The following is a 26,386-nucleotide window of genomic DNA, read 5'->3' as shown; positions in this document are numbered from 1 at the left end:
CTTAGTGCAGGTGAAGGCTCAATGTGATAATAAAATCCACCATCAGTTCTCCTGGGCCACAACTTTGCAGGTCTCCTCTCAAACACAGCTTCCCTCCCAACCATATGCCACTGTCTTGCTTCTGAACTCAAGTAATAGTGCAAGGCCCTGTTACTCACCTATCAAAAAAATCCCCTATCTGGTGGGTAAGAACTGCTTCAGCAGGTAACACTATCAAATAATGCTACAAAGATTCATAGATGTTTATGCAATGCATGATCAACATACATTTAATACACAGAAAGTTACTGCTCACATATCTACAAGGAATTAAACACAAAGTTCAGGATTTTTCTATAATAAAAAATTTACAATATCTTTAAAAATACAATCAAAATAGAATTTACACTTCTACTCTGGTTCAAAGACATTTACAGTAGCATTTACACAAAAGCGAGACCAATACCCTGCTATCTCAATAGCTGACTGTACTGCAAAGCTACTGGTAGAGGCAGACATGAAATGGAATGTTAAAAAAGAACTGCTGTCAAACGCCTGGGTTAATGTCAATAAATAAATCATTCACAAGGTGGTAAGGGGCCAAGATGAAGATGATAATGTGTAAGGTCTGTATTGGATTTGTACAATTTCAAGAATAACCATTTACATTACAGCTTGTTGTACTGGATGTGCAAGTTACTGACATACCAAAGTCACTACATCCCTCTCCTTGACCTACAGTGACCTTGGCGTTAATTAAAATGAACCAATGGCAGGAGCAGTAAAGGGGCACACACCACATGAAAAAAAATAGAAGTTTTTGTACAGTATGAGTTCACAGTAATGTTCTGAATAAATGAAAACACTGTGTTTTCACTATGTGCATTCATGAAACCCAAAACAATCCATCTGCAAACCAAACATGACATTTGATACTTGGTGCCTGCAATGAAACAGTTTGTCTGTAATCAATTTATCTGCTGCAAATTACTTTCTTAATAAAATACCAATTTTACATATTTACAAATAATTGTATTTTATCATTACTCCAATTGCTCACTTGTTCCTGTCCTGAATGAGTAAATGACTGTGGTTATAAATGGTTTCTTTTACAAACACTAAATTGCTGCCAAATGGGATAAGGTCAGCCAAGAGAAAGAAAATAAATATAAAAAAAAATCACAACCATCAGTGAAAAACGCAAATTTAAAGGACTCACTGGAAGAACATGTAATTAATAATTCAGTAGGTATACATATTATATGATGTGGCCCATTTCCAGTACAACTAGAAATCAACTCAAGCATTTTACTTACTGCATCAATTTTTGTAAGCTGCTGAAAGAATTAAATCATAAAAAGCACACTTTTGTGAGTTGAAGTGTGTGTGTGGGGAGGGGGCGGGGGTGTTAATTTGTAATAAACCTTTTACAGACTTGGCAAAACATGGTCAATACTACACTTAGCTACTCAAATTAGGCTGTGACCGATCATCTGGTTTGAAATAAAGTACTGGATGAAAATTATTTAAGTATATAAGAGTAGCAATCCGTGTCACAACACATTCATATAAACTGCATCAGGTCCTGCTGCCTCCTTAGAAATTACTCTCTACAGCATTATTCAGAAAAAAATAGAGAACCATTGTGCCAGTATACTTTTCAGAAATTTACAGCAATAATTACTTTTGAAGGTTAATCGTCTTTTTCTCGTTCTCAAGTTCTTAATGTTCTTGATTCTCCTTCAAACACACATTTTTTGTTAGATTTCATTTAGATGTTTTCTGAAATCTACTTGTTCCTTTCAGTTAATGACTTGTGTAGTGTAGTCTGTTGTTTCCATTTTCAGAATATATGGAATGATGCTGTCAATCTGCACATTCCCTATCAACCCAGTGAAGAACAATTCTTCTGTAATGCAGGCATTCAGAAGCCTTAACGCAGGCAGTCTCACCAGAAGCCTTGACACTCTTAAATAAAATAAAATAATACGTTAGTCTTACACATCATCAATATGTGGCATTCAAACATCTGACTCAATATACTGCTCTTCAATAATGTTTAATATACAATACAGAATGGTTCAACCACCCAATCAATGGCAATTATCTTTACACATGCAAATATACATCTTTATACAGCCCATACATACAAGTTACAGTATTCTTTTTTTCTCTGTTACACATGACGTAAGGAAGGGAGAATTGTTTTTTACTGACTTGTATGAATGTGCAAGCAATGCTCTGTTGTACAAGGAGGAGACACTCATGCAGAGGCATTTCAACACTAGGACTGTTGCTAAGGCCTCCCATAAATAAACAAGTTCAATTTCATTTATTGCTCATCTCTGCTGACTGACATGCAGCAGATTCAATATCAGCTAAGTTGCTGATCATCAGTAATAACATTTTATATAGCAATCACTCAAACAACAAATACAAGCCAGAGTAAAAACTACAATATATGCCAGTCCTTTTGATGCTGGTTAACTGTGCTGACATCAGTCAGCATGACAGTTTTAACTGGTAATTATAATGATGCTAATAAAAAATACTCTAGAGCTGGGAGTGCTGAAATGAAACAAAATAGTGCAAACATCCCACACCACAACATGCTTATCATCAGCTAATACAGCAGACACTGCTAATCCATATGCTGTCCAGACCACTACTTCATTTATTTATTTAGTGGCCTTAACTTTTGTTCACCACGTTAATCCCACTAAGCACCACCTATTTCCACTGGGGACAAGTGGTATTCATACTGACTACTGAAAATTTGTCTAGGACATTAGGAAAATTCCCAGAAAGTGAGAAGGGTTGTTTTGCAGCTGCATGAGCTAACATCAGGTCAGGCAGGTGGGACCTTGTTTTAAGTCTTGTCTGAAGGATGGTACCTCAGCAGCACCTTATGCTAAACTAGAGCATTACTACCCGAAAATAAATCCAAGCACCTGGAGTGGGAACAGACCCCCACATCCTTTTGATCTTCCTGGCATGAAAGACAACTGTACTACTTATTCATCTACTGACAGTGAAGACTGGTTCTAAAATATACTGCAACATGATTACATATTCAGGCTCTGCAAATGGAACATACTCCCTTAGGATGCATTAATAAATTAAATCCTCACTATCTACCAACTGCAGTTTACCACCCCAATCCAGTAATGTTATTTCTGAAAATGAATACACATACTGGACGTGACCAATTCCCCCAGTATCAACTATTTATAACAAGACAGCCAAACCGTGGACTTCTCTGAGCTATATTATTCCAGAAAGTAACTGTGGTTCTAAAATAAAGTACCTCACTCATTAAAACTATTGAAAAAAACTTCTTGTACTTACCACTACCCTTGTACCATACAGCAATGATTCAAGAAGCTAAAGCTATGCACTTAACCACAGCAGTAGATTTGGACAATGCTAGAAAGGTAAACAGGGTCTCTGCCCATCAGTGGAATTGGAGAAAACATGCATTTAGTTGATGAAAGTGGAAGCGTGGATAGGGCTTGGTGGAGGAATGCGAGAACAAGGACATAATGGACTGCAGAGGGAGATGTTTCTCCAGGAAATGACACCTGAGCAAGAACAAAATTTACTAAGGCCAAGACATAGCTATGACAATGAGTTTGGACATGTTCTGCCTGGGTTTCTGAATTAATTTTGAAATAAGGAGAAATGGGAGAAAGTGTAAAGGAGTCCTGGGAGCCATTTCTGAACAACAGCTTTCCTGGGATATTCTTTTGGTGGAGGGATGAGAAAAAAGATATTACTGCAGATGGTGCTTTTGGTGGAGAGATGAGAAAAAAGACATTACTGCAGATGGTTCTGGCAGAGGTGCAAGCACCTCATAACAAGGCTTGTCCTCCAGTGACAGAGGAACGTCTGTGTCACTACTGGACTAATGAACCACATGTGAGGCATCAGTAGCTCATTAATACCTATGTGGTGTAGAATGTCACAGCTCTGCCAACCCACATATATCCTTATATTCCAGAGTATTTCGTGAAAAATCAACTTAACAAGCATAATATAAACAAATATAAATATTTTGTGAATAAAAGTTATTAAAACCGTACAGACAGCAATGTTATCAGTAATAATTAAACTTTACAACAATAACAATCAGTGCATTCATAGTATTTCCATAAGTACTATAATAAATTATAAGACACAGACACGCATATTTTTTTTTTTGCCAAACACTCACAAACACATTGTCAAATCTTGGAAATTATACAACCTAGACATATACTGTTAGAACACTTTGTTCACCAGACTTTAGTTTTCACATGACAAGAAGAAATTCCTCTCTGAGTGCATGTTTATTGCGATGTTTACAGAAATATTAAAACATAAGGTTGACTGTATAATTACCAATAGAAATCTTCTTCTTTTGGCTTTAATTACCAATAGAAATAATATTGATCATCTCTCCAGATGTGCAATTAACAATGCAAATATCAATAGGTTTTCTTCAACAATATCTAACAAACAAGTCATTTGTTTTTTGAAGAATGAAGTACCTAAGGAAATATTTCTTATTTTCATAACTACTAATAAACAACTAGCTGTATCTCAGTTATAGTGTGATATAAATGGGCTCGGGCAATGAATTTTTCTGCATCCCACTATGACATTTCACACCATACCCCTCAATAGCATGTAGGTCTCTCAGTTATGAAAATGGGAACACAAACATGAAAATACGAATAATATGTGGCAAAAAGTGATTAATTTATTTTTTTGCAGGACACCCTAGATTAACAATCTTAAGAAAATAGGAACATGCTAGGCAAACGATCATGGAGACCATAAGATGCCTAGCCATATACACCTTTAAGCAGACCCTTTTCAAGCACCTAATAGTGTTCACCTCCCAGATAGAACATAGGTACACACGATAACCCTGGAGTAAATTTGTATCTACCCCTTCCAGTCATCAAGACTAGCCTTAAGATAACCAAAGAGGTACATTGTTTGACCTGTACAAGTAACTTATTCCACAAGCTAGAAATATGTTGAGTTATGAACCTGTCTCTAGCAAGTCTTACGTATTTGTTGGTGTAGATTTAGGGCCCTATTGTGGATGTTTGTAGAGCCACTGGTTTTGCAAAAAAATAGGAGGGCAAATAAAGCTGAATCTTTCATGGCTTGAAAAGCAAGATGCATGTAATCTCATAGCAAATTGTAGGCCATTGCATACATAGAGAGTTGTAAAGATTTAAGACATTTAATTTTCTTGGTTATACATTTTTGGGGCCTTTCCGACTGGGTGATGCACTTGGATTTTTTCATACCAAAGGGGGCACTGTATTCAGTGAGGAGTCTGATAAGGGAAGTGTACAGTAGTAGGAAAACTTCTCTGAATCTTGAAGATATTCCCTTGGAAACCAAATGGGCCACACAGATGAATTTCTTGACTATGGTGGAAATGATGATAATTGACTGAGAGACAGAGTTATCTACATAAGTACTTGGGTATCTTATGATTGTATCTGTCTGAAGAGGTGAACCACTTATAATATATGAGGTGGTAGCATCCTTTATGCTAAATGCTACTGTGCTGCATTTGTTTTTCACTTTGTTTGAGACCATTTAGATCCACCATGTATGCGTATATTCTAGCCCTTTCTGGAGCTGTTTAGTATCAATGGATGAGTGGATAACAGTGCCCAATTTGCAGTCATCAGCAAACTTGGTGAACCACACTTCTGGGATATTGACTTGGATGTCCACAAAATAAATGCCAAACAGAAGAGTGTAGAACTGATCCCTGTGGTACCCCACTTGTTACATTTTTATATTTAGAAAGGGAACCACCAACTTTCACAATCTGAAATCTACTGGATAACCAATTTGCAATCCAGCAGGCAATGTAGGGATTTACATTAAGTTTTTCTAATTTTTCAATAAGAACAGCACGGGGGATAGTGTCAAAAGCCCTGGCCAGGTCAAAACAAGCAGTGTGCACAGAATGACTATTGTCCACAACCCCACAACCTGTTCAAATAAGCTTACTAGGTTCAGGAGACAGTACCTGTCATTCACAAAACCAAACTGACAGGGATCCAGATCAGCAAGGTTGCCTATATCTGAACAAATGACACACTTCATGACTTTGCATGCGAGTCTGATGGACATACAATTATCTGGGTCTGTAGAAGGACCACCCTTCTGTAGGGAAGTCAAACTGGCTGTTTTCCAGGTGTCAGGAACAAGTCCTGTAGATAGGTTGAGGTTGAACAGTTTAAGTATGGGCTCATCACAGTGCACACTTGGCACTGATAAGAATGCAGTCTGCTATATTGTCCAGCCCCATGGAAGTATTATTTTTAACCTTTGAAAGGGGTTCTAAGACTTGTTCGAAAGTGATTTCACGGGAACTAAATTCTCAGGGACAATGGAGGCAACAATGTGGGTAGGAAGGTTTGTTTTGTTAATAAATCCTTGCCCTTTTGAATATTGCCAATTATTAGGTAGGCTGCTAAGTTACAGAAGCCAGACCCAAAAAAATCTGGATGCCATAAGGTGCTATGAGTATTAACAGGAAGTATACAAAAAAGGTGCTATAAGCTTGAATGAGGTAAGCAACAACTAGATAACCAGTTTTCCCAAGAACATAACTGACAATCACATAGTGGTTTGTTGACAGAGCTTATTCCCACACCTTCTGTTTCTCGGCCGAGGGGGTAGGAGTAAGTTTACTTCTGCTTGTAGACTGTAAACCACTGTCATGTTATCAGTGTGAATGGCTATTGCACTCCTGGACCAGAAGATTTGAAGGCTTGAAGTGTGAAGAGGACTGCCCTTATCTATGTATAAGCTGACTTCTGACAGTGATCATACATCTTGGACTACCAGCCCTTGTCAATGCACCCCCCCACCACCACCATCCCTGATGCAGAGGCACTGTAGCAACTACTACAAGGGTAGGGAAATTTGACTATACTATCCAGAGTTAGGTTTGGAGTGTGCAACAAATACTTGCGATGAGATCTGCATGCACTGAAATTCTGACATGAAGGCTCATAGGATGTTTAAATTAGGACCACTGAATTTTCTGCAAGCACCGAAGCACTCTGGTAAAATACCGTGCAAAGGGCACTGCCATCAAGCTTAGGACTCTTATAATAAGAATGGCTTCTACTGACCAAAACTAAATTATTTATTTCTCTTTAATTACAGCGAAAGTCTGACTGTGCAAAGCCTCTTTTTAGTGAAGCCTTTGGAAGTAAAGCCTCATATTACAAACATTCCCACGTGCAGTAAGCATGAGTTAACAGCAAAAAAAATGAAAGTTTTGTACTCACCACAACAATAGATCTGTAGTGTCGCTTTCCATCTGGTTCAACCTATGGGTTATCGGATGTGTCTCAGATCAGAGTGGCCATATCCTAAATACTTCAGCTCCTCAGCTCTGCCACCTCAACCCATAATGCCTCACCCAACTAGAATTACCCCTCTCTGCAAAAGTTTTGATCATGTAATACCAAAAGAAAACACTAGGAAAGGATCACAATCCTTCTCAATTTAGTCATCCCATGATCGAGATACATGCCTACAAGGCTGGAGCAGGTGGGAGGGAAGGTTGAACCAAACAGAAAGAGAAAACACAGAACTATCATTATGGTGAGTACATAAACTTTGTACCTGATGCTGTCTTTTTCTGTCTGGCTTTAACCTGTGGGACAGAGTCTCCAACCATGTAACACCCTAGGGAGGTCATAGAAAAGCACATTGCACAATATGGTGGAACCAAAAGAGTCCCCAGACCTCACATTAATGTCCAATTTGTAATGGGACAGAAATGTGTGAGGACCCACACAAGTAGCAAGCACCCAAATATCATCCAAAGCAGCTCTGGAGGAAAAAAAGCTGTAGAAATAGCTATAGCTCTAGTAGAAACACTTTTCAATTTATAACTAAACCAAAATGTAATACAGTCAAACGGCTACTTGGACAGAGTAACCTAAGACACTGGCACACCCAAACAGGACTTTGAAAAACAGACAATTGTTTAGAAAACAGACAATTGTTTAGACTTCCTTGAAGACTTGGTTCTGTCAAAAATAAAACCTTAGTTGTCTATGGATGTTAAGGCAATGAAGTAAATACTCTTCTTTACTGGAAAGTTCAGGAAAGAACACTGGCAAGTGAACAGTCTGATTCAAATTGTTCCCCATTGCCACCTTTGGGAGAAAAGCAGGATCTGTTCAGAATACATAGGTAATGAGGATAGGGCCTGCAGTTCTGATACTTACTCTTGGTGGAGGTAACAGCCACGGAAAATAAGGTTTTCCAAGACAACAGCTTCAATCAACCATACTGGAAGTCTCAAACGGAGATATAGTAAGCACTTGAAGCATAAAAGGCGAGTCCTATGGCAGAACAGGATTCTGGACCAGAGGATGCAACAAAAAGTTACTCTTGAAAAATGCCTTTGAAATTTTTAAAGTCACCAATGGCATATTTTCTCTGCCAATGTAAAAGTTGGAAATAGCTATTAATTGTACCTTAATAGCAGAATAACTGAATCCTGAATGACAAGTAAGCAAGAGAGTCCAGAATCACCTCCAAAGGAGCTGAGAAAGGTTCCAAACCTTTAGAGTTAGCCTAGAAGGCAAATCATTTTGACTTACTAGCATATACTCTATGAGCAGACACCTTCTGAGAAGACAAAATATGCACCGCTCTCTCTGAAAGCATGGGATCTCTGGCCATTAAGGGAATTAAAGAAACCATGCGGTTAATCTACGCATCTGAACGTAGAGCAGATCCAAGCAAGTCAGGTGAGAAACCAGATCCAGAATGAGATCTGAGACCCAAGAAGAGTACCTCAGAAAAGACCAAAGAAAGGGGAACCACATCTGATGGGGCCAAAAGGGAACAATGAGGATCACAGTCGCTCCACAATTGGAAGCCTACTGAAGAAACTTTATCAACTCGGTTGGAGGATATGCATACAGGAGACCCAAAAGGGCATCGGGCATCCTGGGGTTACTGTCCCTGAGGTGGAACTAAGGAATAATAGCTGCTATACTAGGTGTTGGATGGGGAAGCAAACTGGCTGCAACATGGAGTGCCCCAGTGCTGAATAATCTGAGCTGCAGCTCTTGGATTCAGGGACCACTTGTGAGGAAAAAGAATGTTCCTGCTCAAGATGACTGCTAAAATGTTGGATCTTCCGGGCATAGGCATTACAACCAGAAACCATTGAGATGAAATTGCCCATGACTTCCCAACAAAGGTGGTAAGAATGGGTTCATCCCTTTTCGTTCAGACACCAGACAACAAACATATTGTCTCTCTGAAATGAGAAGATCACACCCTTCGAGAGACAGTCCTGAAAGGCATCTAATGCAAGGAGGACAGCTCTCATCTCCAAGACATTGATGTGAAGATTGCCCTTGGATGTGGACCAGGTCCCTTGGACAGTCCTCCTTTCAAAATGCCCCCCCTTGAAGAGAGGCACCTGTTGTGACTGTGCCCACCATGCGGGGTGTCTCCTGGTGGACACCAGGGGAGACTCCAACCACCACCTGACTTGCTCTTGACACACGTTCACCAACATAATGGGAAACTCCATCAGATGAGTCAAATAAGACCAGTGAACCACAAGTGTCCACTGCAGAGCCCATATTTGGCACCTCACCAGGAGAACTAAGCAGATGGAAGCTGCCATGTGCCCTATGAGTTTGATCCCAAGTGACACCAGAGGATTTCTGTAAGACAGCAAGGAAATAGCTTGGCAACAAGGGGTATATACTCTGGAAATTGGAAGTTTTGTAATTTAAGAAACTGCTTCAAAGTGACAACCTGTGAATTCTACGAGTACTACAAAGTGTCTGAACAGGGTGAAGACTGGACTTCTGATAGCTGATCGTGATCCTGCAGAACTGCACAGATGGAGTAAGGTGTCCATGACCTTGACCAAAGATGCTTTTGTAGAGGCAGTTAGGAACCAATCATCCAGGTAATGAAAGACCTGGACCCCCTACAGCCTAAGCCAGGCCGCTACGATTGGCATGCACTTGTTGAACACCCAGGGGCATTGTGGTGAAACCAAAGGGCAGAGCTCTGAAATGACAATGAATGGCTCCCAGACAGAAATGCATAATCCTCCTGGAATGCCTCACTATCCTTATATGATGGTAGGTGTCCCTGAGGTTAGTCAAGCACATCCATCCGTCCTTCCTCAAGACAGGCAGAATGGACTGCACCATGACCATTCAGAACTTTGTCTGTTTGACAAAGCAGTTCAACTTGCTGAAATCCAAAGTGGCCTGAGGTCCTTGTTGTTCTTTGCAACCAAAAAGAACCTTGAACAGACCCCGGATAAATATTGGACTGGTGGGACTTCTTAGATGACTCAATTTACTAACAGCTTCTGAATTTCAATGGCTGCATCCCTTTTGTGATGGGGTAGCACATCTGGAAGATATTTGGGATTTACCTTTGGAGCGCCTAAAAATGGAATGGATAACCGCTGGATATGACTGTTAACACTCATGCATCTGAGGTCATACTCTCCTAAGCTTCTGGGTCTAGAGCCAAACACTCTCAACTACGTCCAGAGTCAGACAGTCAGGCAACCGCTCTGGGCCACTGAAAGGGCCTTCTCGAGAAAGCTCTGCAGAAGCTCTAGTTCTGCAGACCACCCCTACTATGCAGGTAACCTCCACTGTAGCCACAAAGAAGCTTCCTGAAAAGGCTGCTGCACATTTCTGATGAAGAGACATTTTCCCACTTCTAGTTCTGAGAGAAGGTCCATTGAGTGGTAATAAAATGTACTGCAATGGCAGACAACGTCTTTCCATCCTGCTCGCTCCTGGTCAAAGTGTCCTTAACCTTAGGCCCAAAAAGTAAAAAGACATAGTAGGTGGAGTTAATAAAGGATGCTCTGAAGCAGTCCACAAAATTACACAACTTCAAATGTGGTGATGCATGGCAATGCTGGAGCAAGCAGCTTTAGACATGTAGTCAGCTGTGTTAAAAAGCAGACGCATGGACATATTGGCAATAGACTACAAGATGGACAACTGAGTCTCCACAGTCTTTTGAGATTTTGGATTTTTTCTGTCTAAAATACTGTAGCTAGTAGCTGTAGCATAGTTTCCCACCCTCTCTTCCCACTATTGTCTTGTTCTTAAACTTGGTGGCTTTGCAGTTGCCCGCCCCTACTGTAAATTTGATCTGAGACATTCCCAGTCCAGTCTCATTAGCTCATTCTACCTAATACAGAAAAAACATTTGGGAAGGCCAACCCCCTTAGTGTCTTAACCTTGAATTATCTTCTGTTTCTCCTTTCTCCCTTTTCGCTTTACTAAAATAAAAAAAAAACACTTTATTCAGCTACTTTTACAGTACTTGTGTTTCCTCCTCCTATTCTATTACTTCATCTTGTTTTTTCTGCTACTTGTTCTCTAAAGTGTTCAACTGCATCTTTTCTGCTGCACGTACTACTGCTTGTTTTTAGCCTGATTAAATTGTGTTATTCTAAGTTTCTTAATTTTGGTTTAAGCACTTGGGCTGTAGGCCTACCCCTTAGCTCTCCCTGGCCTCTCTCCTCAGATTCTGACAAATATGGATGGACAATTTCCTACGGTTTCTCCTGCCAGCCTGGTTGATATGGGCATCCTGAGACAGTGCAGCAACTGCCTCATGTACATGGACAGCCATTTACTACCACCTAAGAACACAATTTGTGAGAGATGGAATTACATTAAGAACCTAGAGCCTACGCTCTCTCCCTCACAAGCCAGTATATTGGGCACTGAGAAGGCTGTCAACACAATCACTACACCTCAAACATCACCCACAACTAGACAACACACACCCACATATGCAGAAGTTCTCAACAAAAATAAACCCAAACAAAGGAGACCTCAGAGGCAAAAACACATGCAAGCTCCACAACCCTCCACACCACATAACACGCATAGTCCACACACCTGTGTTTCGCAACCACTAAGGCCTAACCATAACCCCAACATATTAGTCAAAAGAGACTCCATTGTGAGACATACAGATGTGCCTCTCACTAGGCTGGATAAAGAGAAAGTCACAGTTAGTTGCCTGTCAGGTGCCAGAATCCACCATATCACACATGCACTCAAGTCTCTCAACAACAGGTACTATGACTCTGTCATAGTCCATGTTAGCATGAATGACTTAAGACGTACCTCCCTGGACTATATGAAGAGAGACATGATTGAGCTCGCTGAATATGTGTCCTAGGCAGGTATGTCCCTAGCCTTAAGCAGCATTCTACTGTCACCCAGAATTATGCCTCAAAACAAACAGAAAATGATTGACTTTAACAATTGGCTTAGTTTCTGGTGTCATTCCATGGGGATCCAGTACCTGACAGCCTGGGAAGATATGATCGACAGACCACGATGCTTTGCTAGAGATGGCCTGCATCTGTCTCAGTTGGGCTTCAGGCTTCTGGCAAAGGTCCTTGCTCCCCCATAATGCCTTTTTTAGGAAAAATCATGAGGTCGATACTACCAACATAAAAATTTCTACAAAATGCAAATTAAAGGTCATGCTGCTAAACGCTATGAGTCTAAACATGAAACTGCACTCACTCCAAGCATTCATAACCCTGGAAGATGCTGACATTTGTGCAGTCACAGAAACATGGTTCAAAGCCACGGAGGGTACCCCAGCCTTAACTGGTTACTCATCCTATCATATATTCAGACCTCATACTGTGGGCAGCAAAGCCAAAGAAGGTGGAGTTTCAATATATATTAAAGACACACACACCTTCAGGCTGGTCAAACAGTATGACACCCAGGAGACACTCCAAGTGCAGTTAACCATTGACAAGACCCCTATTCAAATCATAGCTAGCTACAGGCCCCCAAATTTAACTGAAGATGCCCATTCTACCTATCTGGATCTCTTTGAATCTATCAAGATTCAGTCCTTCACACTGATCCTGGGCAACTTTAAATGCCCAACCATAGATTGGAGAAACTACTCATGCCAGAACAGAAATGCCCACAGATTCCTTGATTTTATCAATGCAAATGCCTTGGAACAGCTAGTCGATACCCCCACATGAGTAACCACTGCAGCACCCCTACAGTATCATCCTCCCTGGTAAGATCCAACCACAAAGTGGTCACTTTCGAAGTCACCATTTCCTCTGACCCCCCCCCCCCCTCTAGCTAGGGTCAAACAAAAAAAACTTCTCCAAAGCTGATTACAACCTCCTGACGGAAAGGTATAAACAGCTTCACAGCCCCACCCCCACCCCCGTTGGAAGTGGCACCACTGTCCAAATCTACACCAAAGTACTATACGAGCATTTATATAGATGCATGGAATCAGGAATAACCAACAGGACAAAATCATCCTCCGCAAGGAAGAGTAAACCTGTCTGGTGGACATCTACAATAAGTAAACTATATAACAAAAGGAAACAATTGCTGTCCAGGACCAAAAAGGAGCAGGTGCCCAATTGGAAGCAATTTCTCCTTAGCCTGAACAAGCAAATAAGAGCACTAGTGAAATCTTCTAAAGCCAACATCAAGTCCAAATTGGCCACATCTACTAGGAACAATCATAAGGCCTTCTTCACATACAAATATCCAAAAGACCAACTGTGAAAAAACACACAAAACTGAAGTTTCAGCAGATGAAACAGTACCAATTTCAACACACCAATGGACCAAAAAGCACGTAATTTTATTCCATGGACCTCGCAAAATTCAGAGTTGAGCGCTTTCTTTCCAATCTGGAACTTCATCAGAACTCAATAAACTAGAATGTCTTTCCATTCTCCTGCGATACAGAGGACTATTCAGTGTGGCATCACAACCTGGGCTGGAGGAGCTAGGGCATACCTGCCTGTGATCAGTAATCATCTTCCTCAATTCAAATGCAGCTCTTAAGCAGCCGGGGAACTTCTTCACATATGTCCGCAATCTCAAAGGAAGCACCCAGATCTGTTCAGAACTGGTGGTCAAGAATACCACATACAGAAATGCTGTATATATAACCAACCCTCTGGCTGACAGATTCAGCAAAAACTTCACCCCTCTATTCCCCCCCATCAGTAAATCAGGACATTCCCAGTACCTCCCCACCCCTTATCTCTGGAGAACAGGTCAACACTGGCCTCTCAAAGGCAAAAAATACAGCCTCCATGGGAATGATAACATCCCAGGCTGCATCCTACATGATCACAGACATGAACTTGCAGCACCATTAGGCACCCTATTCAACCAAAGCCTGCGTACCAGCTTTGTCCCAGCTGAGTGGAGGACAGCCACTGTCACCCCTTTACACAAATGTGGAGCGTCCACTGATCTGGGAAATTATAGACCCATCAGCCTAACTAGCCTGATCTGCAAGGCCATGAAACAGATTATTGTGGACCTCATTAACAGGGACATTGGCAATGTGCAAACACTCGACCACATACAGTTTGGCTTTGTCAAGGAGAGGTCATGCATGTTAAATCTGGTTGACTTCTTTGAGAGAGTCACCAAAGCCATGGATGAGGGGAAAAAGGTACACACCACCTACCTTCACCTGGCCAAAGCCTTCAACACTATTTCCCACTTGGGCATAATAAACTCTCTCAACTAGGCATCAATCCATATGTTACCAGATGGGTAGCAAACTGGCTCACTGATAGAACCCATCTAATCAAAATAGGGGAAGCCACCTCAAGCAGTAGATCCCTAACAAGCAGCATACCCCAGGAATCGGACTTTGGGCCTCTGTTATTCAGGATATACTTCTCTGAGTTACAGGCCAAAACCAGTGAGCTATGGCTGACCAAGTCTGTAGATGACTGTAAGCTGGGCACCGTCATTAATTCCACAAGTGATGTGGACGTCCTCCAAGAGGGTCTCATCCAAACAAATGATTTGTACCAGAAACATGGCCTCAAGCTGAATGCCAAAAAATGCATCATCTTCCCCTTTGGGGAGAGTGACATCCCCACAAATTATCACATTAATATCAATGTCCTAAGCATGCAATCAATTGTGAGGGATTTGGGCACCCAGGTTGACAGCAACCTGACTTTTGACCACCATGTTGCTTCAGTTGTATGGAAAGCTTTCTACATGACTCACCTCATAAGTAAGGGTATCTCATCCAGGGACAATGATGTCATAACATCCCTGTATTCTTCTATTATAAGGCCAATTTTTGAGTACAACACCTCCTTCGGCATGTACCTCACAAAGCACATGCAGCAGCTGGAGACCACAGAGGTTCCTCACCAGGAGAATCCAAAGCCTCAAACATCTACCCTAGACAGACAGGCTAAAAGCCTTGTTTCCCTACTCAGTTTCAAAGAGACTCCTCAGAGGTGACCTCAGTCTGGCACAGAAAGCAATCTCAGACCCCGCCATGATGGGACTGCTGCATATCTGCAAGTCAAGCTCCACTCAAGTAACCCACTCACGTGACTTCAGCCTGCTCTGTGACATCAATAGGACTTGTTGGCATGACAGATTTGTATCCCAGAGACTCCATCTGTGGAATTGACTCCCTCTCCACGTCAAGCAGAGTACCTCATTATCCCTTTTTAAGTGCAACCTGGATAAATGGATAGGAAACAGAAAATACACCCCTGGGATTCCACCTGTGTCCCTGCTGGACAGAGGCTTTGGGTGCTGACTTGTCTAAACATGGGCTGAACTCTTGGCTAGGCTTATAAGGGCCTCATGGCCAATAGCCTAGTAACTTCCTATGATCCTACTGTGTCTTAATCACCCTTGACACTTCTGACTCAATGTCCCACTGAATTCTCCTCAAGCTAGAGAGGTAGTTTAATGCTGTTAGCGCACACATGGCTGAGGCACAGGAGTGCTTTTCTAACTGGTCCAATGCTGAAGACTCCCTATTCAGGTGATGAACCAGCCAACTCTCTTCCAAGATGTCCTTTTTAGTGGCCACCACCACAACAACAGCTTCAATGGCAGGACCCTTACTCCAGTGTTGCCAGTCCTTGGGAGGCTCCAGAATCTTGTTCAGTTTCTTCAGGATTGGTTCCACCACATTGGGTACATCCCATGCACTCCTGGATACCAGGTCACTAAGTACGTCTGGAAGGGGGAACCATCCAGCATGTGGATGGGCCCACCCCAAAGGCCTCCAAAAATACTGGCTCCTCCAGAAATGGGGCTTTGGCAGTCCAAACCACACATAAGTGAAGCTGCTCCAAAAGATCGCCAAACAAGGTGTCAACATAGGGGGATTTAGGAGACCCTTCTCTTTCATTGAGGTCAGTATCCTCATGAGGGATTCCTCTGGAGAATCTAGGTGCTTTCTCTTGTACTGCCTCTTGCCTGAGACTGCTCACCCAGGAAAATTTGAATGGGGGGTTAGAAGAAGCAGGGGGCTCTCAGAGCAGGGCAGGGTAAATTGGAGTCCACCCACAGTGAGATGTCCCAGAGCAGTCTAATGCGTGTCCACAAGTATAGACATCGAACAGGGGATACCAGTTGCAGCCCACCACTCCTTTCCCTCATGGGAAAGCATCCTCTCTAAAATATCAAAAGCAGAAGCTGAAGCTGGTACCACAGGGCCCACACACCTAGGATCCAAAAGATGTACCAAATTGCAGAATCATTCCAGCTTGCCTGATGCTGAGATTTTTAGATGAACTATCCAGAGATTTTAGATGAACTAACTACAGCAGATGCACCAAGCTGAAGGGATGACTCTAAAACATGAAGCTTCGAACCAGACATAGAAACCCATCTTGACATGCTGGCTCTGAGGTCCTCACAGCTCCAGAACTGTCTGAACCGAGGATTAAGCCCAGGGTAAGAGTCGAAACTGGTCAAGGTGATGGCTCCGACCAGTACTGCCAAAGGGAAGAAGCCAGCTTGATGGAGCTGAAGTCACAGGTTGAGGACCTGAAGCTGAAGAAATCAGTCTCAACTACATTTGGGTTTTATGAAGGACCACTGTAGCTTCTCCAAGTCAGCAGGTCTTAAACTCCTAAGTGACTAGGATAACCGAGCCATTAAAGCCACTGATGGAGGCTTGGAGACTCACCTGCTAGTTGACGAGTCCAAGCCAGGCAAAGCCAACATTGTAAGGTGTCTGTGGCCTTGCTATCTTTCTTTCTCTTCAAGGTCATAATTTTGTTTCTGTCCCTTTACATCATTCCACCATCCCAACACCCCAGTGCCCCATGTCCACACCAGGTCTACCAGCTGATCTCCTAACCCCCCAGACTTGCTCTGGTATTGCTGGGACTGGTTGTGGATAAAAAAAAGCATCCCAGGGGATCAGCCATCTCTTCATCTCTCCCCCCTTTCCTCACAGCAATGTTGTTACATCCAAAGGGGGGGGGGTGCAATGGGGATGGTGTAGTCTATCGCCCCTGCCTCACAGCAGCTCAGCCAGGTCAACCCCCCACCTCCTCTTTGGACCACCCCTTCCTCAACAATATCCCAAGTCACTAGGGATCATTGCCAAGAGACGCTCATGCTGTCACCCTCCCCAAGGATAGATATGCCCATCCCTTCCCTGTTGCTCCATCAGTTACTACAGCCACTAATCAAATCCAGGTTGCCAGGGGTGTAGTCAGGGCTTTATCCCTATATGCCACCCGAGTAGTGTCCATCAAGGTCATAAATCTACTGTACCTGCCAAAGCTGCACGGTTACTGTGAAGAGTCAGCTATGATGCCAAAACTGAATGAGCAACTACATTAAATGGCAAAAAACAATATAGGTCTGAATCATAGGCCAAGTAAATGGGAGAAAAGTAGTCTTAGTTCTTAAAAAAAGGCAGTTTAACTTAAGCATTTTCTGCAGCTGAATGAAAAGGCTTATTACAGTGTCAGTAAAAGAACACAGAACTTTCAGTGTCACTGCAAAAAAATGACATTATAACCACAAATTCTGAAAATAAGCAATTGTTCTTAGTACTGCCACTCTAACTGAAAGGATATAAGATCTGCAGAAGAGGGTATAGAGTGTACTATGAGAAACAGAATGCATAAAAAAATCACATGCCATCTCTATCAGTGTAGAGGGATAAAGCCCTAATTCCCAAGAACTCAAGCTCGATTACAGACACAAGAGCTTGATAAAGTTGGCATGGAGGGGAGCAGGACAAAAACTATCATGCCCCTTTGGAGGAGGGGTTGCTTTCAACTGGCATCCTAGGGTAGACTTTCACCCTACCAAATCATGTCTTATAGCAGCCCTCATTAGGAAGGGCATAGGAGCAAGAACTCATATAGGAGGGCATTGTAGGTCACTGTAGTGGTAAAAGTATCTCACCCTCCAGCCCAAGTTGGGGGGGGGGGTTAAGCCATTCAAATGTCCTCATAGCCAGGATGCTGGTGAGGGCACAGGCAACACTTGTGGCTGTCTGAATCACAGCCCCTTGTGGAGGCTCTCACTTCTGTGGTTCTGGAGAGGAACAAATGGGCTCATAGGTTCATAGGTATATACTAGGCTAACAGCCAACTAGAGCTTTTATAAGCCTAGCTATGCAACCCACTTGTCTATGTATCATGGGCATTTATTAGGGGGGAGTATGTTAGGAAATTTCTAGAGCTTATGTGGGTGGTATGTTAGTTTGGGAATTATTGTCTGTCTCTTTCTATTGGAGACATGGAGGTGAATTTCCAATTTCCCATCCATTGGACAAGGTTATGCTTAAACAGGGTTAGGGATGGACTCTGCTTCACATGGATGTAGAGCCTATTCCAGAGCATGGGGATCCTCTGAGACATACATCTGTCTCACCAACATGTCTTATTTATGTCACAAGCAAAGTTTAAATCCTCAAATCTAGTGATTCTGATGCTGTACGTTTTGTGAATGTACAAAAGGTCTATCATAGCTGGATCCCAAGATGACCTGCGTACCAGGCATAGATAACCTCTCAGTAATCTGTAGGAGACTGAGTAAAGGGACAGGGCATTAAGGCAATCCATACAGGACAATGTGCTTACACCCTGGATTCTTTGTGAGCGTATAAAATGTCGCATATGTTTGGCCAATTACATGCCAAAGAGTGCATTATATACAATTAAGAGTTTGATAAGGGCTGAACAAAGTGTCACTATGACTTCCTTGGATTTGGATGCCATGCCTTTACTTATAATTTGGGCAATACAGAGCGATAAACGTGGTCAAAGCAGTAAAAAAAATCAAAGGCCAGATTACTGTGTACATTTAGTCCCAGATCCCTGACAACTGAAGTCTCAAGTTCAAATGGAGAAGGCTTGCTGATCAGCAAGCACTAGGATGAAGAGAACATAAAAAAGATCACATCAGTACAATATCCATCAAACGGTCTTTATGGGTTAGAACAAAATAAAAAACACTGACAGATACCAACAAAACCCAGCCAGGAGCTTGACTGGTTGTTTCCCCTTCTACCCACCTGGCCAAGCACCTGCTCGAACTCAATTGTGCGTTCAGGGATGCAGCTGCCACAATGGTCATAGGCAATGAAGCTCTCATCATGGAACTGGTAAGCAGAGAAAGGTAACAGGGAGGGGGGTGTTAGGGTTAGAGAGGAGAGAGGAATTTTAGGTTTAGAGATCTATCAGGAATTGGTTCAGAGTTAGGGTTATGGAGGGGAGTGGGATTTTAGGTTTAGGGACTGATCAGTTGGGGTACTTGCCAACATGCGTGAGTGTCAGCAGGGAAGTGTGTCATGAGCTAATGGTATGTGAGCAGTTGTAGCTGACCCCTGTAATACTAGCAACCAGTAAAGGTCTTCCAGGGGGAAAAAAATCTATGGTGGATGCAAGTCTTTACGATCATAATATTCAGGCTTCTTGGAGGGACTAAGATGTTAAAGGGAGGTCTAACATGGAGGGCAAGTATCAAACATGCCTGATTAATGTATGCTGGGTATGTGGTCTACCTTTTGCCAAGAGAATGGAAACTCACATAGCTGAGAAATCGCTGTCCGGTGCTTGACATTCCTTAAAAGGAATTGGTTGAGGTACGGTAGGCCAACCATGCTTCACTGTGGAAATGGGTACCAAGCCACCATGTCCCTTCACCTAGGAAAAAAGAAGCAATTTGACTTGGTATCGCAAGTCTACTGTTTTGTGCAACAGTATCAGAACTTGCCACACCCTTGGAAGAAAGGCTACATACATCCTCTTACATATCACAAGGATGCATTGGTCCCTGCAGATGTAACTTTGCAAAGACAGAAAATCTTAACGTCAGCAAATATCTGAGCAAACAGGCTGAATGACCAGGAAACTGGAGACACCACCACTCACACATAACAGATATAGCAATTCCAGAGGATGGTACCACTTAGAGCTAGATGAAGCAATGCCTTCTTATACACGGAAAGCTGTTTTTTAGCCTGAAGTCCAAGCATCTTCTTGGCCTTGTCCCATTCCACTAACTCCCCCTCTCTAGTTACTTGCTCCAAATACCTTGGTTCCTCTACCAGTTTTCCGCAGGAAATTCTAGCCCCATCTTGCTCTGGTCTTTTTTTGTCAAATGTGGTTATGTGGCAAGTTAAAAAAATAACAAAGTGAATAGTAAAGTATGTAGGCAGTACTGAAACATCATATGCAATATGTGGAAGGTGTGCTGTGAGATGGGATATGAAAAGTCTCATGCAAGCTAAGGTCATAGGATTATCTCATTATATCTAGGTGAGGTTCCTGCATCTTACACTAGTACTACACTAATAGAAAGCATACGAAAGTGATGAAGCAAAAGGGCTGACATAAGAAATTTTAATGCAGTTCTTGCAAACTTCAGCTCTCATTAACCCCTATAAAAGAATCACAATGTACATTACCTATAGGTATCCTCTGGATAGGTTTTTGTCACATAATCTTGAAATTCCATGTATGCCCTCTCTTGATATCTCTCAATCTGTACAACATTCTCTAAGCCCAGATGATCTAAAAAAAAGGTTAAAAAAAAGCATTTTACAACTGCTTTTTTTAATCAGCACATTTTCTAAGCCCAGATGATGTAACTTGTTTTAATTAAAATACTGAAACTCTACAATGTAAAACAACTTAGTCTCTCTCTTTATACCAGAAAGCATAGTTGTGCGATTAAACTTACCTCAAAAGCAGATATTTGAAAACATCACTGTTGCAGTAGACTAAATTATATGGGCTGTATCCTGCCAAGCATCAGATATCTTGCCAACATCCAAAGCTTTAGGTAACTTACACACACACACACACACACACACACACACACACACACACACACACACACACACACACACACACACACACACACACACACACACCTATATGACAGACCTTGAGGGTAAGTTGGCATAAAAAACAGACATATGGACCTCAAAACTTCATAGCCTTCTTGCCTCAGGTACAATGGAGGCTAGAACCCTGACAGGAAGGTATGCTAGCAGGATAGAAAAAGAAAGGAACCCCACCCTTGAATAACAAAAAACATATGAGGGGAGGAAAGAGGGTATCTGTACTACAACAAAGATCTATTTGAACATCTGCTGTTAAGGTAAGTTTTCTTACATAACTGCATCATGAGATTAGTGTTGCAGTACCCTAAGTTATATGGCACAAACACCAAAACAAGAAAGAAAAGAAAAAAAAGGGTCAGAATCTAGGAATCCCTAGAAAATATTCCTAATAAAGCCTGCTCAGGCCCTACAGAAATAATCAATTTTGCAATGCTTAGTAAAGGTGTAAGGAGAAGACTAAATAATTACCTCTAGAATATTTCTAGAGTCCATCCCTTTCCAAAAGCCACAAAATAAATAGTCCTAGAAGATTGGGCTTTGACTTGCCTTGATGTGTTCTGTTATGGTAATAATAACAAAACTGAATAATGTGAGACAACCAGTCAGAAATTGTCTGTTTTGACATTGGCTGTCCCCTTTTTTTGTCTTCACAGAAAAAATAAATATATGTTCCCAGTTATCTTTATTTACCCGAGGAAAATGTCTTTGAAGTCTGCTTGGTGTATAAAAATACCTATGCAAACACTTCCAAGCAAAAATCCTAAACCTTTTGGACTTAGTTGCATATTGGGAGCCATACATATGCCTCCCATTGTTCCCCTGTATCCTGCTTTCCCAGTCTCTCTTCCCAATCTTTTCTAACATCCTCTGATTAAAACTTATAGCTATCATACAATATTTTATATCCCTACTAATTATCCTTTTTTAACAGCAGCTTCTGTTACAGATTCAGCTAAAAACTCTACCAGAGCAGGTCTTTCATATAGGATTCCCCTACTCCTTTCTCTTTGCCTGTACTCTGATATCAATCCCAGGAAGGGAAGACAGTTTCTGGCCAAGCCCAAGCTTCTTCCTTGGCCTTGTCCCATTCCATTAACTCTCCCTCTCTAGTTATTTGCTCCAAATACCTTGGTTCTTTTATCAGTTTTCTCCAGTAAATTCCAGCCTCATCTTGCCTATTTTCTGTAACCTTACTTGTAGTCATGTCTTTGGCAACATCCACTTTCTCTATTTCAGTGTTGGCTTGGTTCTTAGAATACTTTCTGCTACTTTATGAATATAATATCCTTTATGGTTGTTATTATTCTCCTTAAGGATCAGCAACCAAAATCCCACTCTCCCTCTCTCTTTATTTCTTGGATTTCTCTGCTGCATCTTCGTCATTCATCATCATTATCCCTTTCCACTTGAATTATAGCTTTCTGCTTGTGTTACATATATCAGCCTTAACTGTGCAGCTCTAAAATATCCCTTCAAATCAGGTAATCCTAAACCATCTTGTTCTAATGGAAGGGTCAACCTATCCCACTTAAATCTCGCTCTCTTCCCCTCCAAGATAAACTCCTTCAACTCTTTATTAATTAATGTCCACAACTTCTTTCACTGATAAAAATATGCCTGACCTGTATATAAACCTAAAGGGGCTAAAAACATTTTCACTGCTTGTATCTTACTATCTCTATTCATGAATAAGAGCTTCTAGTTTCTCAGTTTTTGTATTATATTTTGTACAGTCTCTTCCCACATATGCTTAGCTGCCATAACTGAAGCCTTTTTAACCATACTCCAAAATACTTCATCTTACTGTGTCCCCATAAATGTAGGCATTGTTGAAACAATGTGTGTATGGGTACATAACTTATGGCTATAGCCTTTATATCTTAATTTTACATACTAAAAAGACTTGAAAAAGTCTCAATATATTCCATAACAATGAGATGCCAGCTTTTCTTGATTACATTACCAATTACATCCTTGAATTTCTGAGTTCCTTATTTTCACTGCCATTGGCTCTAAATATAAAGCACTTAACAAAGGGGAAAGAGGACACCACTGCCTGGTTCCTCTATCCAAACACAATTTATCAGAGAGGACCCCCCACACACACACACACATACACACGCACACACACGCTAATTTTTGCCTCCAATCGTTCATATATCCTCCTAATTATCCTTTTATTATATCAGGGAATGCAAAGGCTTCTATTGCCCTACTCATAAAATCACAGCTTATTCTACTGAATGCTTTCTCTGAATCAAGACAGTGACCTTTTACTACATTTAGAGAAAAAGGGCACTTTGTCTACTTCTAAGGCAAAGTGACCTTTTACTATATTTAGAAAAAAGGGCACTTTGCCTACTTCTAAGGGACTCATGGGTAAAGGATGAGAAGATTAAGCAAGCCTAACTATTGTTTTCTTTCCCCAGACAGAAGAGGCAAGATGTGTGATGATCCTTACTTGGTATCTGTCACCCAAACATACACTTTCTCTTTCTCCTAGACATAAATTTTGACTGACAAATTATACTTTTTTTCACAAAAAGTAAAAGTTAGTTCCCAATGGGATATAATCTGTTCATTTTGTAATAATTAGCTGACCACCAAACCTACAAAGTCGTAGATGTAAGCAAGACTTGCTGGCTGCTTCAACAACAAGAAAGTTCTGAAGTTTTGGCACCTGCATGTCTGTTTTCATGCCACCTCACTCTTGAGCTTTAATGGGAGTACAGGCTTATGGAAAGTGCCCGAAAGCTTTGGAAGCTGACTGGATGTCCTGTCCTGGGAAGGATATATCCCTTACAGCTTAAGCTATTGCAACAGTAAACTAATGATGAACATTGTTCAATTTAGACATATGAATTTGACAGTTCACTGTACTAAATGCCAAAGTGAAATTATATACCTTCTTTCCAAAATTATCAAAAGCTCTCCTATCCTTGGGCACACCAGGCCATTTTGCTGTAATGGTTAACATCTTTGCCTCACAAATACATGGTAGAGGGTTTGATTCTTACCTCTAGTTATTAGCTAGGCTTGTAATAGTCTGGAGAATGATAGCCTAGTATTTATCTATGAAGTTTTATTTCATACTATGTTCATTAGAAGGCCTCTGTTCATATGTTTACGGGGTTGGGGGTTAGCATAATGGTTAAAGTGCTTACCTTACAGACACAAGGTATAGGGTTTGATTCTTACTTTTCAAGGGAAGCTGGCTAGGTTTAAAATGGCCTGCAAGTGTAGCTAGCTTAGTACTTACCTGTGAATCTATGAATGTATTTAAATGCCGATATTTAGCCACTTGGTGGTGTAAAGGGATAAAGCCCTGACTATAGCCCAGGGGACCTGGGTTTGATTAGCGGCTCATGTGTGGTGGTGGTGGTGGCGGAAGGGTGGTACAGGGGCATCTCTTGGTGACAATCACTGGTGTAGGCCATGGATGTCAATACAAGAGGTGTAGTCAGTGGGAGGGAAGTGGGCCTGGATGAGCTGTTGGACAGGTGGGGATAATATTCTGCATGCCCATCCTGAACCAAAACCATGCGGCCATAAGGGGAGTAGGAAATGGGAAGGTCATACTAAGACCCACCCCCCAGACGGATGCTCAGATGTGCTGAGCCCCATCGCCTTGGATCCATGACAGGCCCCAACAATACCGGAATATGTTCAGGAGGCAAGGCCTTAACCAGAAGACTCAGCATGTATAGAGGCCAGACATTTTACTGATGTTTAAACACTCTTGCTCTAAAACAGAAAGCTTTGGTTGCTACAATACATAAGTCAGGTGAAAAAAGTACTGTTTTTAACATTTTGTCAGTGATAGGATTACTGTTTATTTTTTCTACAAACAGATTTGACACCTCCAACTTGTATGCTACTTTAAAAAATGACACTGAGATTTTACCAAGGTCCACTACTGCAAAAGTGAACTTCACATTCGCTATCCTCTAAATTTCTGCAAAATACTTTAACCATCCTGAACTAATTATTTTTAACTGTCACCTAAACGCACACAAAAAAATTTGCTATAGCCTCCATTTCCATCCCTTCAGGGAATAGTATCACCATCCTTGAACACATACTGCCTTGGATCTCCCATAATATATCCTATGAAACTGTCATCCTTGGTGACATAAATATTGACTGCTCTAGATTAATGTCTGACTCCCCACACCTCAGCAGCAACCTTCATGGTTTCTACCAATGTATCACATCCCCTACATGTTTAAATAAAACCAATGCAACTAGTTCAATCCTAGACTGGATCCTTACAATCGAACTTAACCTCTACCACAACCCCTGTACCTTACCCGACAACTTGAGTGACCATCTTCCCACCCACATCCACAGACACCCACTCCAATGACCTAAGGCTCACTTATACAGAGATTGCCATAAACTCTCACACTTTAATGCTGACACATTTAACACTAGACTATCTTGCATTAACTGATCCTTCCTCCGTCACCTCCCCCTCAACGAAGTAGTCCTAAAATGTAATCACACTTGAAAAATACTCTGCAAAGATAAGCAAGTCACCTAAATATGCAATGAGCTATAATTGGAGCTAGACACTTTACGAACACTCTTAGTGTAGTATATAGTACAAACTGTAAGGTAGAGAACTGATAATGTGTTCCAAACACAAAAAGCATTAAGAAATGTCTGAAGTCTGGATGAATAGGGATGTGATGATTAAATCTAATGTTACCAGGAAACTTGAATGAGGAACGAGAAGCAACAGGTTGTGAAGTGACATTTTGAACTTGGGCACTATCATAAGCAAGTTTAGGAAAGAAACATCCATAACTGATCTCCATGCATTTTCTTTCTTTGGCACTAAGCCCTAAAATTTCGTAAATAAAAATCCTTCCCCACCTGGGAAGGAGTAACTGATTCTACCACATCCTAGGACAACATGAGATGAAGGACAGTGGATGAGGGATCACCCCCTTGAAAAGAGGAATTTCCTCCCATTGCCATCTGTAACCTTGATGGATGATCTTCAGAACTCATTTATCTGAAACTATCTGTTGCCAAAGAGAAAAGGGGAGAGTCAGACTTTCTGGGACAGAAACAGGGCTGCCCAGGGGACAAAATCCCTTGTATCATCATTCTGACTTGCTGGGCCATCTCTGGCTTTGGGAGGTTCCGGAATTCTTTTTCTTACACTTCTAAC

General features: G+C 41.5%; 1 protein-coding gene across 3 annotated transcripts in view; it reads right to left on the bottom strand.

Moving 5' to 3' along the window:
- Nucleotides 1-242: 242 nt before the first annotated feature.
- Nucleotides 243-26,386, bottom strand: part of NR2C1 (nuclear receptor subfamily 2 group C member 1) — a 781,592-nt gene continuing 755,448 nt past the window's right edge. For all 3 annotated transcript variants that reach the window (XM_044087641.1, XM_044087639.1, XM_044087640.1), the window contains 2 exons: nucleotides 20,767-20,872; nucleotides 243-1,947 (listed from right to left, as the gene is read on the bottom strand). In XM_044087641.1, coding sequence (XP_043943576.1) covers nucleotides 1,782-1,947; nucleotides 20,767-20,872 — 272 coding nt within the window. In that variant the 3' untranslated portion in view covers nucleotides 243-1,781. The remainder of the gene's footprint in view (nucleotides 1,948-20,766; nucleotides 20,873-26,386) is intronic.

Source organism: Protopterus annectens, chromosome 11.part0 (assembly GCF_019279795.1).
Source record: "Protopterus annectens isolate FY-2018-M chromosome 11.part0, PAN1.0, whole genome shotgun sequence".
Lineage (NCBI taxonomy): Eukaryota > Metazoa > Chordata > Ceratodontiformes > Protopteridae > Protopterus > Protopterus annectens.
The sequence above is the reverse complement of the archived record's forward strand: the minus strand, read 5'-3'. Positions and strand labels throughout refer to the sequence as shown.